General features: G+C 42.9%; 1 protein-coding gene across 3 annotated transcripts in view; it reads right to left on the bottom strand.

The window, feature by feature from the left end:
* LOC148030600 (mitochondrial adenine nucleotide transporter ADNT1-like) overlaps positions 1 to 13,114 on the bottom strand; it is a 45,450-nt gene extending 32,336 nt beyond the window's left edge. For 2 of the 3 annotated variants that reach the window (XM_087686947.1, XM_087686949.1), the window contains exons 1-2: positions 12,958 to 13,114; positions 12,047 to 12,361 (exon numbers count right to left, since the gene is read on the bottom strand). In XM_087686947.1, coding sequence (XP_087543073.1) covers positions 12,047 to 12,312 — 266 coding nt within the window. In that variant the 5' untranslated portion in view covers positions 12,313 to 12,361; positions 12,958 to 13,114. Of the gene's footprint in view, positions 1 to 12,046; positions 12,362 to 12,761; positions 12,784 to 12,957 lie in introns of those variants that run through there. The other variant, XM_087686948.1, reaches the window with a different exon arrangement.
* Between the last annotated feature and the right edge of the window lie 6,600 nt (positions 13,115 to 19,714).

Genomic DNA, 19,714 nt, shown 5'->3' with positions numbered 1-19,714 from the left:
GAGCAGAAATTATAAAGTCGAATAACCAAAGGACATAGAGCACACTAGTCTAGCCAGGACATGGAGCTTACCAATCTAGCCACTAGGTGCGAAGATGGCCTGCTACACTAAGACCATCTTCTCCATCTTACACATGATGAGTTTATCATATGTGAATACATACCAATCGCACAGTTTGAGATTCTCAATTGACCAAATTCACACATCATTCGATCAATTAAGTATAGAGAAAGCCAGATACACCATCTAGAGACCCAGCTTACTAAGAGATCTAAGGAAGATTTCACTACCTCTTCAAAAATGGCTTTGGCTCACACTCATGGATCATGGAGTTACACAATCAAAGATACCTCAACCTCTTTCCTTCAAAATCAATAGGCATAGCAAATCCTTGTTGAGACGGCCAACAGCAACACGCTAGGGAGTACCAACTAGCAATTATTACACGCTTCTCAAAACTTCCAACCACACATACCTCATCAAAATCCCCTAACATTAGAGCTCGAGGGGGTTGATACTAGAGCAAACTCTAGAGATCCAGTATAGTAGGCATCCCCTTCCATGAGATCCCCCACTAAGACAAAGGTACTATAGCAAGATCCAAGCCATTACAGCTCATCACAAAAGCCAACCACCACACTACTTTGACTTGGATATCTTATTTTAGCACCTAATCAAAACATTGTTGAATGCCATCCACTTGATAATAGAGAATTGCATCCCCTCCTAGATACTCATATGTATCTCTTACTCTCTATTCTCCATTATCATCTTGCATGTCATTGATCTTTACAACTGATCTATCTAATTGGCTTAAAGTTCTTTCCCCACGGCTTAACCTTGTACTTCTAATGCTTTTGGTTTGGGCTTAGAGGATGTGGGCTTTTGATTACAATTGCAAGTTTTTCAACTTCTACTTTGATTGTGTTATAAGCATTTCATAGGTACACTCCTCTCTTTTTCTTCTAAAAGCCTCTTTGGAGGATGGCCATTTTATGAGAGTGTGCTATGGAAGAAGGAATACGAACACGGAGGGAGAGAGAGAGAGAAAGCAGAAAATAAGGAAGAGAAATCTGCACTGACTGAAATGAATGCTGAATACAAACGGGAAGGCGGAAAGAGACTGATCAGTCCCTACACGCAGCCCACAACGTCAGTGAGGGCACCAGATCAGGCCGATGATGATGGCAGCACCACCACGGGGGAGAAGGAGAGTTGGAATCTGCAAGAAGATAAGTGATCAAGTGGGGAGGGGGGCTGCCTGTAAATAGGCAAAAGGACAAACCCTAAAAATGCCCTAAAATGGGCGCCCCACATCAGTGACCAAAAAAAGTGGCCGGGCAACCAATGCCTGCCCACTAAAAGAGGCCAAAAAGAAATACACATCCTAAGACAGCCAGTCGAGAGTGACTAGCCTCCCCCCTCATAACACATGACAGACATGTCAGAGCTCCTAATGTCCTCGTCTGACTTAGACTGAGGCTCACAGGCAGGAGATGACAAGGCATGACAAACATGACTGCTAACAACCCCTCTCAGATCTTGGATGTGGCTGAAAGCCGAAGAAGAAATAGATCCTGGGGTGGCAAGAGGAATGCCAATGTCGATGAGATCCGTCGATACAGACTGCTGCTGAAGGAGCTCCTCACGATCCTGGGAATCCCCCTCCAAAACACTAGGGGCCAGGGAATCCACAGCCGCATCACCGAGATCGTCCCCCGCTAAAAGGGATGGGGGGTACGAGGGAACCACCGGAGGAGAAGGTGGGGGATGGGAAGGAACCTGTGGAATAGAAGGTGCACAAGTGGGAACGGGTGTAGCAATAGACTGCCGCGGAGGACCCTGCATCAAAGAAGGGGAATGGAGCCTATAAAGCCCGCTCTCCTGCCAACCTGTAGATAAGACAGCTCCTGTAAAAGAATCCTCAATAACAACGGCATGCTCAGTGAAGATCACTCGTGTGCCAAGCCTCGTAAGGCCATAAACTAAGAGGAGGGGAAGGCCCAAATCTGGAACATGTAGGGCCTGTGAAAAGGAGCTCGAAGGTCGCTCGGTAAACAAAGCCAATGTGCCAACACCACTAATAGGCACCGATAAAATGTCACCAACAATGACTGAACCCTTTGATGGACGGAGATCCTGTAACAAATCACTTCGGGGAGTCATATGACTCGAAGCACCACTGTCCACTAACCAAGGCTGCGCAGAAGACACTGCAGCCACGGAAGAAGGATCCTCCTCCAAAGCATGGATATGAAGGAACACTGACTCATGGGTAACAGCTGGTGTAGAGGTAGAAGAAGGCTTCGATGGAGATCCACCCTTCGCTCCCGGACGAAGGTGAGGGTACTTCTTCCAGCATTTCTCCTCAGGATATGTCCCTTTCCCACAATGTGGGCACTTCGGTCTCTCTAAATCTGAGTCAGAGCCTGAAGAACTGTCCTTCTTAGCCTTTGACTTCTTATTCTTCTTCTGTCCTCCCGAACCTGCAACAGAGGCTCTAGTGGAGTCAGATCCACTAGCACTGACCTCTCTGAGTCGCTCGTCATGCTCCAAGACAAGTGGGGATAGCTCCTCCCATACAAGCTAGGCACGGGTCCTCGAAGTAAGAAGGTTGGTATAGAAGACATCAAACCGAGGCGATGGCAGCTGAGTCAAGAGAATCATAGCCATGTCTTCAGAAGATATCGTCCGACTGAGGGATGCAAGCTCATCCCTCATATCCTGTAATATGTTGATGTGGTCCGTCATGGAAGGACTATCATCAATAGCGAGCATCTGCAACTTCTTTTCAAGAGATATCCGGTGGGCAAACGTCTTCTGTTGATAGAGAGACGCGAGCTTTTTCCACACGTCTGCTGCAATCTTCAACTTGTGAACATGAACAATGACAGAATCCTGCAAACTCAGAAAGAGGAAAGATCTGGCTCTAGAATTGAGCCGATCCCATAAGGTTGCACGATCCATAGATGTCCCATCTGCGGGATCCACCTTAGGCCGGGGAATAGGAGCAAAAACAAGCTCCCAAAGATCGAAGGAGTCCAAGATACACTCCACCTTGCAAGACCATAGAGAAAAGTTGGAGCCATCCAACCGGTCCTCTTTGGGCAGCTGAGGAAGTACGGGTACCTGTACAGGGGATACCAAAGGCTGCATCTTCGGCCCACTGGAAGGGGCTCACCGAGATACATGAATAGAAGGGGGACGGGAAAGAGAAATAGACTCCGAACGACGGTCCTCGTGATAGAAATCACACCTCCGTTCAGATGAGTGTCGAGACAAAAGCTCGTCATCTGAGTCATCAAAGCCCGCAAGCTGATGAGAAGACATCTTTGATATCTGCAAACACCAAAACACAACAAGGGAAGGTTGCCGGTGCCGAAACACAAACACCAAAAGCTCCTGAGCTGGCCGCCTTGCACAGAACGCAAGGATGATGTCAAACGCAAGTGCTAACGATGCAATCACCACAAACAAACAATCTCCTGCCTCAAAACGCAAGTAGAAATGAGGTCGCCAGCTTGGAGGAGTGCCTCCAAAGGTTGAACGCAGCCACAGAAGCTGAAAACGCAGCTTGGTGGAGTGTCGCCCAACTAGAGGAGGGCCGCCCAAGCTGAAAACGCAGATTTTGGGGATGACGCCAGCAACAAACGCAAGTAGGTTGACACCAAAACACGCCGCCTTGATCAAGGAGATGGTGCAGAAGGTGACACCTCAGCTGTTGGAGATGTCTTGACCAGCAAACGCAAGGTTGTGGGTGTTCTCCCGCGTAGATCTCAGCTCCGTGTACTCTCCTTCGGCTCTGATACCATGTGAGAGTGCGCTGCGGAAGAAGGAATACGAACAAGGAGGGAGAGAGAGAGAGAGAAAGCATAAAATAAGGAAGAGAAATCTGCACTGACTGAAATGAATGCTGAATACAAACGGGAAGGCGGAAGGAGACTGATCAATCCCTGCACGCAACCCACAGTGTCAGTGAGGGCACCAGATCAGGCTGATGATGATGGCAGCACCACCACGGGGGAGAAGGAGAGTCGGAATCTGCAAGAAGACAAGTGATCAAGTAGGGAGGGGGGCTGCCTATAAATAGACAAAAGGACAAACCCTAAAAATGCCCTAAAATGGGCGCCCCACATCAGTGACCAGAAAAAGTGGCCGGGCAGCCAGTGGCTACCCACTAAAAGAGGCCAAAAAGAAATACACATCCTAAGACAGCCAATCGAGAGTGACTAGCCTCCCCCCTCATAACACATGACAAACATGTCAGAGCTCCTAATGTCCTCGTCTGACTCAGACTGAGGCTCACAGGCAAGAGATGACAAGGCATGACAAACATGACTGCTAATAATTCCAACATGCTTTATCTAATCTTCTTCATGCTACTCTCCAATGGCACTAGAAATCACATCTCTATTCTACACAAATGAAATGGTGTTATACTTCTTTGGAGGTGGTCATGCAAACCAATCAACAATGGTGACCAACGCAAACAAGGTAACCACATTCTTCGATGGCATAGCTCATCTATTCAATTGATGAAACAACAGCTATTGCATCCACTCTTGACCCTTTGACTAACTTAGATGGTGGTTCTATGTTAGGGAGGGAAGCCAACTTCAAAACTTCTATGCCATGGCTAGGTGGACTAGTGCATTCCCATGAAAGTTCTAGCACTCTATTATCTCCTCTACAATGACTCTTATTCTCCTCCAATGCATATCTTGGCATAAAGCAAGGCATGTCCTTGTCCTATAGTAGTGCAGTAGTGCTCCTCACATATCCCTAGGCTAGAGGGGGATGATTGTGAGAGGGTGAAGGTAGGGCATACTAAGACCTACCAAACATTTACATGGTGCAATGGACCCTAAGGGAGGCTATCAACATGCATAAACATAGTCTAGCAATTCAAATCCTAAGTCAGTCCATTTTCACATGGATGGATACTTCAATTGTCTCATTGTAAGGAGGCAATCCATGGTCACAATGTGCTTCTACAAGGTTGTTTGTGACAAATATCAAGATCTGGCTATTTCCACTTCCTATTATCAAGGTTTGAGTGTGATCGACATTGACATGACATCGATGCTTCCACAGAGACACATCTAGAATTTGGTCACTGTTGTATGTGCTAGTATGTTAAAAGTTTCTTGCAAATCAGTGGTATGGGACACAATGGTGGTTCCTAGGGGCTTGAGTGTTCCCCTCATTGTATATTTTATTGTACTAATCGCTCATAATCTAAGAGAGGATATTAGTAGTATACATTTCACAACTGTTGGGCATATTTTTTAGGGTATAATTTGTACACTTGTATGGCCAATTGGACAGCTCATTTAGGGCTAGCCTAGTCGTCTCAAGTCCTATTCTATAGTCTAAATATATTCACTCCACTCTTATTGTATCAAATCACATCCATCTAGAGAGAGTTTGGAGGCAATGCTTGTCATAAAATATGCCATCACTTGTGTAGAACATCTCATATCTTGAATTACAAATTCCATTGCCCTTTCTTTGAGTTCTTGTATTCTTTCACTATTCATTGTTCTCAATGTTCAACATGTCAAAGTGAAGCAATGTGGAAGCAAATGACCAAGACAAAGAGTTAACAAAGAGAGAAAGAGACAGTGCAGTGAAGAATGCTGTATAAGGATAGAGAAATATACACAGGTGCAGAGAGAATGTCTACGTATGTCTCCACCTCGAAGATCTCAATCACCGTCAGCCCTAAGGGCAGTCTCCACAATCTACAACCTAAAAACTGGGAGCACAATTGAAGAAAACTGCAAAAACCAGGGCCAATAAATAGGCCAGCAAGAAAATCCCAAAAATACCAAGTCGGCTCCATTAAATTTGTCCGATCAGCTGCCCGACTATAGTTTGTCATCTGCATGGCACGCCAGCTACCACGTGGCACTCTTGCTGCACCTATCGTTTGCTATATCTGCTGCTCTAGCCTGTCCAGGGAATGTCCAGCTTAGATCTTGGACGTGGCAAAAGTCTAAGGGATCTGGAGTGCTATCGAAGTAAAGCCTGAGGAGGCACCTTGATAAACAAGTCTGCAAGATTGTCCTCTGTCTTACAATAGACCAAGGAAATAGTCTCATCCAAAATCTTCTCTCGAATGAAATGGTACTAGATCTCAATATGCTTTGTTCGAGCATGAAACACAAGATTTCTAGCCAAGGCAATGCAACACTCATTGTCGCATACTGTAGAATAGTAGGACCTCTCTACGGGCAGCCAAGCTCCTCCAAGATCTTGCAAAGCCACACTGTCTCACATGTAGTAGAAGACACCGCTTGATACTCTATCTCAATCAAAGATAGGGCAACCATGGGTTGCTTCTTGCTGCTACATGAAACAACACCAACACCCAAGGTAAAGCTAATCTATCGTAGACCTCCGATGATCCACATCACCAACCCAATCCAAATCACTCCATCCTATAAGTACCAAGTTTGTAGCACTTGCACTAGCTGGATAATAGATCCCAAGATTAGGAGTACCCCATAGGAACCGCAAAATCCTCTGAGTAGCCTGCCAATGCACCATCTTGGGTTCACTCATGAACCGGGTCAACACACCGACATCATAACATAAGTCAACACGAGTATTAAGAAGCCAAATCAAGGAGCCACCCAACTACCTATAACGGGTAGCATCCACCAAAGGAGAATTGAAATGAGTTGTAGCCTTTCAATTTGGGTCCAAAGGAGTCGTAAGAGACTTGCATCCTTGTATCTCACAAGTAGTCAAGAGCTCCTGTACATACCATTGCTGGGAAATAAAGATCCCCCTCATAGATCTCATGACCTAGAAAGAAGTGAAGAAGTCCCATATCCATCATCTCAAACTTCTCCTGAAGTGCTACCTTCATCTGCTCAACCATCCGAGTATGGTCACCTATCACAATCAAGTCGTCCACATAAAGGACAAACAACACACGACCTCCACTAGAGGTGTAAACATAAAGCTAGGGGTCGGCTTTGGAATGCCGATACACCAATTTCTCCTAGAGGAACGAGTCAATCTTCTCATTCCACGCACAGGGAGTTTGCTTAAGGCCATAGAGAGCCTTCCTCAACCTGACCTAGAAAGAAGTGAAGAAGTCCCATATCCATCATCTCAAACTTCTCGTGAAGTGCTACCTTCGTCTGCTCAACCATCCGAGTATGGTCACCTATCACAATCAAGTCGTCCACATAAAGGACAAACAACACATGACCTCCACTGGAGATTAAACATAAAGCTAGGGGTCGGCTTTGGAATGCCAATACACCAATTTCTCCTAGAGGAACGAGTCAACCTTCTCATTCCACGCAAAGGGAGTTTGCTTAAGGCCATAATGAGCCTTCCTCAACCTGTACACCATAGAAGAACCAAAGCCTAGAGGCTACTCAACATAGATCTCCTCCTTCAACTCTCCATTCAAGAAGGCAAACTTCACATCTAGTTGATAGATTGGCCATCTCCTATAGTTATCCAAGGCAAGAACTGTGTGAATAGTAGCCATCCAAGCGGTAGGAGCAAAAGTATCATGGAAATCAATGCCAAGGTGCTGTGCAAAACCTTTAGTAACAAGGCAAGCCTTGTGCTTGTCCAACAAGCCATCACTACAGTACTTGGTCTTGAAGACCAGTTTGACTCCAATGATCTTCATATGAGGAGGCTTTGGCACAAAATACCAAGTGCCATTCCTCTCAATCGGCTCTAGCTTCTGTCCATATCATGTTGTAAAGCCTCCTTCACAGAGATGGGCTGCCAATCCTACATGACACAAGTCATCGAACAATTATTAGTATAAACAAGCTTGTTGTGGTGTGCTTCGTTCCTCCAAGAATGCCGCAGACCATCCTGTGGCTGCCACTCTTGAAGGACCCCCTCAATCTCTTCTACATCACGAAGAGTGTCACAAGCCCAACAACGAGAAGGCTAAATCTCACCTCATTGCTCTCCATCGACTGAAGTTTCTCGAAGATCCACCAACGGCTAGGGAGAAATTGGTGAATCTGCTGGCTAAGAACTAAGCTCCTCATTCGAAGAAGAGTCCTCAAGAGGCAAAAGCTCCAAAGGAACAATCGCTGGCACACAACTATCATCGAGATCTCCAAGAACAAGGTGTTCCTCACCCCCCTCTAGGCTAGAACTTCCACAAACCTAACATCACGACTTCTGTATACATCCTACTTAACAAAATCATACAATCGGTAGCCTTGAGACTATCAGCTATAGCCCACAAACACACCTCTTTTGAAAGAGGCTTCAAACTTGTCACATTGCGTCTTCAGGACGTGAACATAGGTATCACACCCAAAAACCCTAAAATAAGAAACATCTGGCTTAGACCCAAAGTACACCTCATACGAAGTCATACCAACAATAGTGGAAATAGGGGAACGATTAAGGATGTGAACTGCAATAGCCACAACCTCAACCCATAGACCCTGAGGTGTCTAATGATGCTCCATCATGGTACGGGCCATCTCGATCACACTGCGATTCTTTTGCTTCAATATGTCATTCTAATGAGAGGTGTTTGTATTGGTAAACTCCTAGTGAATACCACAATTTGCACAAAAACAAGCAAGCTCATCAGAAACAAATTCTCTGCCCTTATCCGATCATAAGGTCTTCAACTTCCAACCTGATTGATTCTCCTCAAAAGAGGAACCAATCCTTAAAGTTGGAGAAAGCCTCCAACTTCAACTACAAGAAATGAGCCCATGTCATCCTATTATAATCATTCACAATTAGCATGAAATACAAGCTTCCTCTAAGAGACTCCGTCCTCATTGGTCCACAAAGATCAATAGAAACAAGCTACAAAGGGCGCGAAAGATCACCTCAAAGCCTTGCTGGCAACAGCATCACAAGTCTGCTTCCCACGAATATAGGATACACACCGCTATTGGCTCACCACAATATCCGACAATCCTCATACAAGCTATTCCTTGGACGCCTTCCAAAGATAATCATGGTTAAGATGACCAAACCGAGCATGCCAAAGCTTAGACTAGGTTTGGGAGATAAGTAGAAGAGAAGTCAAGGCAAAAAAGGACCACAACTTCTAGACTCCATTCTCCTCATATCCTGAAGAAAGAACTTATCTCGATCCACGATCAAGAATCCAAAAAGAATCCACATCAAATTTGACCAAGAGGTCGAGGGCACAAATCTTGTGCACCGAAAGTAGATGATACCCCAAGGCCGGAACATAAAGCACCTCAGATGTATGGTCACTACCTCGCTCATCTAAAAAGGATGCACGTCTCCCCGTCCCTATATAGGAATAGACGAACTATCACCAATGAGAATCTAGCCATACAAAGGCCACAAATGAATAACACCTGCTGAGGAAGGAGTCGTGTCGTGAGGCACCACTATTAACAATCCACTCTCGAGTGTATAGAGCCGTCAACACAGTATTAAAAGCCGTCAGGGTCGAATCCTCAACCACCTCCAAGTGGAGGAAAGCAACCGATGAGAGAACAGCCACCACTCCAAATTCCTTTGAAGATTTCTCATTCTCCTTGTTGAGGCAATCCTTCTTCCAATGACTTGACTTGCCACGGATGTGACAAGTGGACTCCTTTTCTTCATCCTTCTTGGATTTGTTCTCCTTCTTCTTTTGATCTAGAATTGACCAACCAAAGCCTCAAGTTTAGAAGTATTGGTTCCTTTCAATTGCTCCTCTCAATCCAAGACCATAGGAACCAACTCTTCCCACTGAAGAATCTTTAGACTACCCTGAAGCAATTAAGGCGAAATAAAAACCACTGAAACGGGGCGGTAATTGTAAAAGAAGAGTTATTGCCCTCTGTCTTTAGAAGTAATCACCTTTCTTACATTTTGTACCTGCATTTGAAGCTACCTTAGCTTGTTAATATGCTTCCGCAAAGAAGATGACTTATTGACACTCACGGTCCACATCTGCACTTCCAAAGAAACACGCTTCATGACAGTCATACGACTATACGTCTAATCAAGCTCTAGACATATCTTCCAGGCCACCGTCAAATGCTCAATATAAGAAATAACAGCTGTAGTACATGAGAGAAATAAAAACGAGTGGATACAAGCATTGAGTTTATCCCAATGTACCTAAGTCTTTGCTAGCTCCACCTTATCACTGGAAGAGAGTCTAGACTCGTCTCACGAAGGATGATGAATAGCCTCCATGACAAGCTCTGCCAAATCATAAGACTCCAAAATGGTAAGTATCACGACCTACCAAATGCGGTAATTCTCGCCATCGAGCTTCTAATCTGATGGAAAAGCCAATCAGATGGGCACTTTCTAGTCCATAGTCGCTTGAAACTCTGTCTATCTCAAAAGACATCTTCACCTACAATGCCTACATAAAACACAAAAAGTAGCTCCCTTTGACTGTGAGGATATAGCTTGCTAGGGCTCTTGACCGCTCGTCCCACTCTTTCTTCACCCGCCTGAGGCGATGAGAATGTAAAATCTACACTTGAAGGCCGAAAACATAGCCTTCTTCCTTCTCTAACATCAAAAAAAAATAGTAACTCCAACAAATCTTCTCTTTTCTCGCACACCCACGCTCACCTCAGCCTTGTTCTAATGTGCAACCCTCCTACTCACCTCTAAGTGCTAAAAATGCAGTCTTATGTCACACTGAAAACTCCTCTCAAATGGGTCCAACCACCCTAGGTCAATCCTTCAATGCTTTGATACCATGTTAGAGTGAAGCAATGTGGAAGCGAATGACCAAGACAAAGAGTAAACAAAGAGAAAAGAGAGAGAGAAAGAGATAGTAAAACATAGAAAGTTTGCAGTGCAGAATACTGTATAAGGATGCAAAAATATACATAGGTGCAGAGAGAATGTCTGCATATGTCTCCACCTCAAAAACTAGCCATAACTCTTCAAATTTCTCCTTTTTCTCCGTTTTAATTCATAGATGGTTATCATTGTCTTATGAATAACAAATCAAATAAACTTGTTGATGTTATAAAAAGACCTTGTTTTTTTCCTCCCTCAAAAAACTTTTGTCAACATCACTAAGAAATAAGAAGAAAAAAGATGATAATGAGATATATTATCATAAAAAATCAATAATAGATATGTTGGAGCTAGTGAACAAATCAAGAAGAATTGAACAAGCTCCACATTAAGCAATCAATATCACAGCTTTCCTAGATACAATAACCCCTTATACAAAGCAACGTCCACTTTAGAGGGGACCACATAGAAGAAGACCACAAGATCCTCTGATTGCCCCTTGAGATAATACTACCTAAATAGGTTAACTAGGATACACAACTACAATAAGCACAACTCGAAAGCAACCGATACACAAGGTTTGACACAATAAACTTTAAAGTTTATATCGCTTAAGCCAATACAATCATGCAATTGTGCAATGCCCTCAAGCAAGAGTTGATGTCTACAATAGTGACCCTAGAAGTCCACAAGGCCCTCGATACTACTTATCAAGTTCAAGGCAATGCATTTGGATACTCCTTAAAGCCACTTGCAACAAGCTTCCATGTTATGGCTCCATTCCATCATGTTTGCTAAGTATAATGGCTACGTATGATGTATTTAAGTACAAAACCATAATATAAGGAGACCGAGATGGAGATAGGACAATAAGATCAGTTAAACACTTATATCAAACAAAGCACTTGTAAAACTTTGGCTCCCATGCTCTATTACTTTACTTATCATGGCTCATGCCAAACAAACAGCTTGCATGGCAGTAAAACCTGGTGCTTGTTATGCAAATGTCAATGGCATTTCCTTCCACCATTTGCTAGACCATTTAAGCACATGCTCTCATAGATCCAGCGCATAGATTGGAATTTAATCCTGTATATTGACACATAATAATCATCCCAAGAGCGCCTGTACTACGGCTTCTTAAAATCAATTCCTGAAGAAAACATATTGCCTAACACCCCAAGAGCTTGTGTTGACAGAGCACACCAGTAGCCTAAATCTCTCTCCAAAAACGGCAATACAGTGGGGTATCATCCCTAAGTTATCATGAATCAATAAAAACGTCAGCAGTGATACTTACACTCCTCCAGCTACGCCACCAGCAACGAGTGATTTGCAGACTGAGATAGCAGCATGACCTGGTGCTTTAACATCCGCTGTGGCAAGCTTGGCCTCTTCTGCAAGCACTGCAAGAGTGGTAGCGGCAGACTCTTCTCCGTTTGCATACATTGGAGATCTTTGGCAGTAGGCAACGTTGCCATGTGGAGCTATGCCGTCCGTCGTTGCACCTGGTGTTACATAGTCCTTCTGTAGCCTGGAAACGGATACCTCTGCCTGAGAAACCATGCTAGACAGGTAGAGGCGGTGCAGCTGGCGAGGCGAGAGCAGCAGCTACCTGGGAAAAGACACAAACAAAGACATTCACGTCATGACAATGACGAGAGTTGGAGCAATCACTAGCACGAGAGAGAGACCCGGGGGGGTGGGTGGGGGGGCGCGCGCCAGTTGCACATGCAGAGGACGGCATTTCAAAAGAGCTTTTTGTGCGGATGAAAACTGAAAGAACACTGGCAGTTGATCGAAAGAAACAAAGAAAGACGGATAATTACGCGATCAAAGCACGACGTAGCATAGAAACCCTAATTCTGAGTAAAAAGGGGGGAGAGAGAGAGAGAGAGAGTCTCTCAGTTTGACCTTGCAGACAGTGCTGCAATCAAGCAGCAGAACAGACGAAGAATCTTCTGCAACAAAACATGAGCAAAACAGGAACAGAGGAGTGGGCCTTGTTACAACACCTTCAGCCCTGACTGAGGCACAATAAAGCTCATCAAAATAGCTGCAAGATGCGTCAAAGAGAAGACGAAGAGCAAGACGACGGTAAACAGGTGTGAGCCCCCCGCCCCCCCCCCCCCGAGACTTGCCAGATTCTGCCCTCTTAACTGCACCACAAAGAGAGAGAGAGAGAGAGAGAGAGAGAGAGAGAGAGATCACCTCTTTCTTCCTCCTGAGGAGCCCTCTCTTCTCAGCACACAATAGAGTGCTCTCACAGGAGTAAAATGTTACACATACATGGCCACCATAAAGAGGGATATGCAGGAGAAGGGTTTGTGACTATCCTTTTTTTTATGCTTTACCCTTTGTGGAGAGAGAGTGTGTGTTTTGGAATCATCTCCTACATCATACACTTTTAAGAGGGGTTTTGTGGAGGTTCTACCTTTTGGCATTCGGAAAGTTTATTTTTGTTTCCCAGTCTTAAGCTCGAAAGACATGGGTTTTTCCTTGTGGCTATAATACAATAACGAGCCATGAGGGTAAATGTTCTATGAAATATACTCCACACAATGAGGTGAGTTCTTACATGCTACGTGGTGCTTGATGGAGAAATGTTCTCCTTCATAATGCAAGTCTATGTGGTGGTGCTTGATGGAGAAATGTTCTCCTTCGGAATGTAGTCTATGTTCACCTCTTTTAAGATTTTGAAATGAAGAGTTACTAGTATGACTCCTAATAGAAACGTAAAAATCTTGAATCGAACTAAATGTGCAGTATCATATGTATACTTTCATCTTCTCAAAGTGAAAGGAATTGAGTGCAAACCAACTAGTGAAAGGATGGAAATCACAAATCTAGGGACTTGATAAAAATCGGTTGGTTCAATGTGTTGAAAGCTCACTTAAGGTTATGATTTAGCAAAGTGTATGTGGAAACATGTACACGTTACAAAGGCACGTACTTGCTTATTCTATTATGTGATTCCTTATCATCTCATCCGTCCTACTTTTTTTCTATACATCTTTATCTCCTCTTCGAAAAAGATGTGTCGAAGAGCTTTTCATATGTCTTATTTGTGGGCATATAAGTACAAATTCCAAAATTTCCTAGTGATTTGTCATTTGAAGTCTTGATAGTTGGGATTTCCCTTCCCATAGTGAATTGTTTGGGCGACAATTTTCCTTAGCACACAAAATAGGAATAGGGATTTTTAAAACTATAAATTCCAAAATTTCCTAGTGATTTGCAAATTGAAGTGTTATGGTGGTGTGATGAGGTTAATGCCCTTTGCATTTGTGAGCTATGTGCAAATTGAGAGAATTGTGTCATTAGTTTTCAAGTAATTAAACCTTATTAGTAATAGTAAATCTCATTAACTCCTCTTTAGTGGAGGGTAGCCATGTATTATCCTTCCTTGCATGCATGTAAATGCATGGACGCTTGCTCTAACTATTTTGAGTAGACTAATTGAGCACGATGCAAAAATGGAGGATGGCGAGCTCTATAATGGTGAGGAGTGCAACATGAACAATGATGCTTGCTTCACTAGCCACCATAAGAGGAAGAGGAGCTAATGTGAAAGCCAAGTTCCTCTAAAAGAGGAGGAGACACATGGAAGCGGTTCATTTGAGAGGACCGTTGTCATGATGTTATGAGGACACAGTGTGAAAAAGTATGAAATGCATCATCATCCGACTTCTTTATTGATCTAGAGAGTCAATGTGATTTGAGCCATTAGTACTAGTATGAGTTGCATGGATTATTAAAAAATACTAGATTTTTGGATAATTTTAGCCTATATTCGATATTATTTATTGTAAAAATTCGAAAAAGTTAGAAAAGCTTTTAGATTAGGATGGCATGCAAAAAGCTAGTTGCTTTTTAAGCCAGTTAGGAGATTTTTCATAAAAAAGACAGATTGACGAAATCACGTGCGTCGCGATCGCTGTAAACAAGCTGAAAACTGCAGATTGAACTGAAAGAAGAAGGAGTGATCTGGGAGATCCGTGAGCAAGTATCCTACGGTTTTACCCCCCTTTTGGAGCCAACGAAGCCATCAAATTTGGGTTCCGAGCAACAAAGAAGAAGCTGTAATTTTTATGCACGTTTTGTTCTACGAAGAAGCTCCAGGAGATCTAATGCCTGGAGATTGCTTCTGAGTAGTGCGAAGATTCCAGGTTCTTTCAATACATATTGATTCAATTCATTGTGATTTGTTTTTATAGTGTTTATCACTTGGGTATTCTCTATCTTCTCTTCCATCTCATATCTCTACTTCCTTCTACTTCTGATCCCCGGTGGATTCGACCTTTTGACAAAAACCCCTCTGACATTGGTAAACCCGATGTGAAAGGTCGTCAAAAGAAGGAAAGATAAGATGGGAGAACCTTCGAATACATTCTCCAGTGATGTTTTGCAACAGTTGGTGCAAAATATGAGTATGCTTATGCAGGTACAACAACAACAACAGGTGATGCAAGCTTCAGCTAAAAAAGAAAGTGTTGTGATGAATACTTTGCAAGCAGTTGAGCGTGAGGTGAAGTTATTCAATGGCAGGAATGTATTTGCATATGTATATATCTATGCTTAGAAGATGGAATTCTTTGGGATGGCTCAATCTGCATGGAGCCGGTATTTTGTACGTGTTATTGTTTATGAACTGAAAGCACGGATTACTGAATTATACTTGCAGGATGCAGACTGGGTAGCCTTCAAGAAGACACTTAGGGAAGAATTTTAAATTGAGGATACCAGTTTGATTATGCGCAAGACTTTTCAGGAGTGTGTTATACAACCCAATAAGGGTCTCGTGGCTACAGAATTGTTAAGAGAATTTGAAAGTCGATTTGAGCAGTTGGATCTCGCAGAACAACAAGCTCTTGCAAGTCAGAAAATTGAATTGTTTCTACAGGCAGCTGATCCTTACCTTCAAGAGAAGCTTGATGATTTGTTGGAGGATCAGACTACAAAGACAGGTTTGAAAACAGAGTGGAGACATGTCAAGGAAGCTCTTACTGCGCTTGTGAAGAAGCATAGAAGAAGAGAAAGATTGCATGTCTCTAGCTTGCCCACTATTACAGGTAAAACAATTGAAGTATCCAGTAAGCCACCCGCTTCTGTGGCTAACCCTATGGCTGTACCTGCTATTGTTCCCTCTGTTAGGGAAGATGTCTTGGATGAATTGGTCAAAGAGATGCGAGATCTTCAATTAAAGGTTGCAAAATTGGATGAAAAAGGACAAGAGGAAAGGGGACGGGCAGCAGCCCCTAAACCTAGAAAAAGATGTATGTGGTGTGACAGTTTGCAGCATGAGAGAAAGGATTGTGCTACCTATCAGGAGGCCTTGGCACGACAGCTTATCTTTTGAAAAGATGGCAAGATCCATGCACAAGAAATGGGATTGCCTCTTGCTTTGAATTTTGGAAAGGGAGGTATGCAGAAGTTGTTGAAAGACTTGGTTGTCCGAAATGCTTATGCGGCTATACATGCTTCTACTTTTGGTCTACAGTTGGATAGAATGCATGGCCAAGTGATGGTTGGTCCAAAGGCTGAAATATGGATACATACTTTACATGCAGTTGAAAAGAGAAAGGTCACTGATAGTGAAATGTCTCATGCAGGGCAAGACATTCGTGGCATAACTGGTTGGGAATTGCAGGTAGATGCATATTCAGTGTATGTATATTTAGCAAAGGTACAAAACACGGATGTACTTGTGGAAGAAAAACGAAAAAGAGATGAAGATATTGTAGGAACATCTAAAAGAATGACAAGAAGAAGCATGGATCAGTCTAAAGCTGCAAATCAGCCACCTCCCGAGCATGTTATGGAAGAGGTCAGTCGAGAGAAAAAACAGGATAATAAACAAGAGGGCAAAAAGGAGGGTAAGCAACCAGAATATAAGTTGCAATTTGACATTGAGACAACCACAGATCTTAAGAAGGTTATTGAAGAACGGATCTTAAACAGTCGGGTGGAATTTACCTTGGGAGAGGTGCTTGGCATTGCCAACTGAGAATTTCATGATGAGATCATTGACATAATTAAAAGGAAGCATCAGTTTCTTGGTGATACCACTGGTGCATTGCTGCAATTTGAAGAGGAAAGTGGTTTGTTGGGTATTCGGGCTGAATATGAGCATGAAGTAAGTACATGATTGTCTATGCAAGATGCTACTAATCAATGGACAACATGTGGAAAAGAGAAGAAAGTGGCTAAAAATGCATTGTCTTGTAGCAATATGCATGGTGGAGTAAGGCAAATGCAACAATATGGAGAAGAGACTCTAGGATTTATTCCTCGAAGTCACTACACAAGAAACCATTGGGCTAGAGCTACTACTGAAACAATAGTGAAAATAGGGGAGCGTGAAACTCCTTGTGTTGCTTTATTTGACCATGGGTCTGAGATAAATGTCATTGAGCATGGATTGTATGAAAATGGTGCATGGCATGTAGACACTGATCATGGTTGGCGAATGAGGGCTGCAAATAATTCCTCAGAGGAGCTCTATGTTGCATGTCCTAATGTAAAAGTGACGATTGGTAATGTACAGGAAGAGCAACACTTCTTTGTGCAAGATAATTCCTCATATACTGTGATTTTGGGACATCCCTATATTACAGGTGTGCGTATGGAAACAAAGGTGCTTGATGATGGTTCTGCTTATGCAAGAGTCAGAAGCAAGGATGGGAGAAAAGCAGTCCAATTTCTTATTGTTTGTGTTACTTATCCTAGAAATCGGGATACGCTTTGAGAATCTCTTTTGGTTCCAAATGCAAGGGAATTCAAAGACCTGGATTTTCATTAAGCACTGCTGTAATGCATGGCTACAGTAGTGCTGTTCAGAGGGTGTACTCACCTCTTGATGAAATGAAGCATGTATTTACTATTGGTAGTTCTCAGTTTACAGCAAACATTTCATATTGGTTTAAGCCTATGGAAGCTATGTGTAGGGCTGAACGCATATCTATGAAATGGGCTACTAAGAAAATGAGAGCATTGGGATTGTTAGCTAAAAATGATGGTATTTCAGGCATCTTTTATGGGCTAAATATTTCTAACACTATGGCTGAAATTTCAGCAACTATACATGCAGAAAATGAGGCTGAAAACAGAGTGTTGTCAGTATGTTCTTTGGATATGTATGATGTTATAGCATTGTTTGCTCAGTAGGAAGGATTACAATGGGCTGAAGCACTTGTGTAGACAAAGTATAAGACAATTGACAAAAAGGTGAAACCAATTGCTTTGCCACTTCCACCAGAGAGTGAGGGTATGTATGAAAAAGTGTCAAGGCAGCCAAGCTTATGGGATCCTAAAGATATAGGTCATCAATTTACATCTGAAACATTACAGGAATTGAAAGTTGGTGTAGAATGGTTTCTTTTGCATGTGCTGAGAGAGACTATTTTATGCGAATGTTGGCTAGACATGGGAAGGCATTTGCATTTCAATCAAGTGAAATAGGTTGTGTGGATCCAAATGTTGTCTCTCCTATGGTCATATTTACTGTGCCACATGTACCATGGAACTTGAGGCCTATTCTAGTGCCTAAAGCTTACTTGCCAAAGCTGATGGATTTGCTAAATGAAAAGATTCACATGAAGATCTTGGAGCCTTCTTCAGCCCCGTACTTAAATCGTTGGTTTACTATGCCCAAAAAAAATGGGGCTTTGAGATTTATTCAAGACATGCAACCGGTCAATAAAGTGACCATAAGAAATGTGGGTGTAGGTCCTGTGGTTGATGAATTTGCAGAGGCTTTTGCAGGCAGAGCAATCTATTCTTTGGGTGATCTTTACTCGAGTTATGATCAGTTTCAGCTTGCAATTGAAAGCATGGATATTACAACCATGAAGACTCCTTTGGGGTTAGTACGGATGTGTACTCTCCCACAGGGTGCAACAAACTCAGTGGCCACATGACAAATGCTATGAATAGGGTACTCAGGGATTTTATACCACAATTGACTATGCCCTTCTTGGATGATATTTCAATCAAAGGGTGTGCAGTGGATGAAAAGAATGAAGAGATGGATGCTCATGGATGTAGACAGTTTGTTGCAAACCATATTGTGGATTGTGAGAGGATTTTGACATGTCTAGAAGAGGTGCATTTAACTCTTTCTGGACAAAAGTTTGTCTTTGGAGTTGAAGAGGTTTTGATTGTTAGGCATATGTGTGGGCCTTATGGGGGCGAAGGCCATCACCAGCAAAAATAGATGGGATTGATAGAATGCGAGATGTATGCACGAATGTATTAGAGGTGTGTAGATTCTTGGGTGCATGTGTATTCTATTTGATATGGATTCCTCACTTTGCACATGTAGCCGATGCTCTTTATCAGCTTTTAAGGAAAGGTCAGAAATTTCATTGAGAAAGGAAGCATCAGAAAGCAATGAAGAAATTGAAGCAACTCTTAAAATCTGCTCCTACGTTGAGAAAGGTTGACTATGCACATGGAAAGCATATCATTATTACTGTTGATACAAGCCCAATTGGGATTGGATGGGCAATTGGGCAAGATGATGAGGAAGGGCAAAGATATGCAATACACTTTGGTGCAAAAGTATCGACTGAACGATAAAGAAGATATCCATAGGTAAAAAGAGAATTATGGGGAATTGTGACAGTCCTTAAAAGTGATAAGGGGTATTTTTATGAGTGCTCATGTAGTCATTGAGACTGATTGTTTGCCGGTATTGGGTATGATTACTAGTTGTGCTACCCCAGACATTGCTATGCTCCGGTGGATTGCATACATCAAATCTTTGAACCCTGAATTTCAGCATATTGTAGGAAGAGATAACTTAGTGTGGCAAACATGTTATCTTGAGCACGCTATGAGAATGAAGATGGGATGATGGATGAGAAGGAAGAAGATGGCTTTCTTATGGCTGAAAATGATGTTGCAAGAGTGAATTTAGCAATGCAAGGTGTTGTACAGCATTAACAGAAGCTTGGACAACAAAGAG

The sequence above is a fragment of the Lygodium microphyllum genome, chromosome 10 (assembly GCF_053477565.2).
Source record: "Lygodium microphyllum isolate KBCC chromosome 10, Lygodium_microphyllum_v1.1.10, whole genome shotgun sequence".
Taxonomy (NCBI): domain Eukaryota; kingdom Viridiplantae; phylum Streptophyta; class Polypodiopsida; order Schizaeales; family Lygodiaceae; genus Lygodium; species Lygodium microphyllum.
This window is presented reverse-complemented; position numbering and strand designations above follow the sequence as displayed.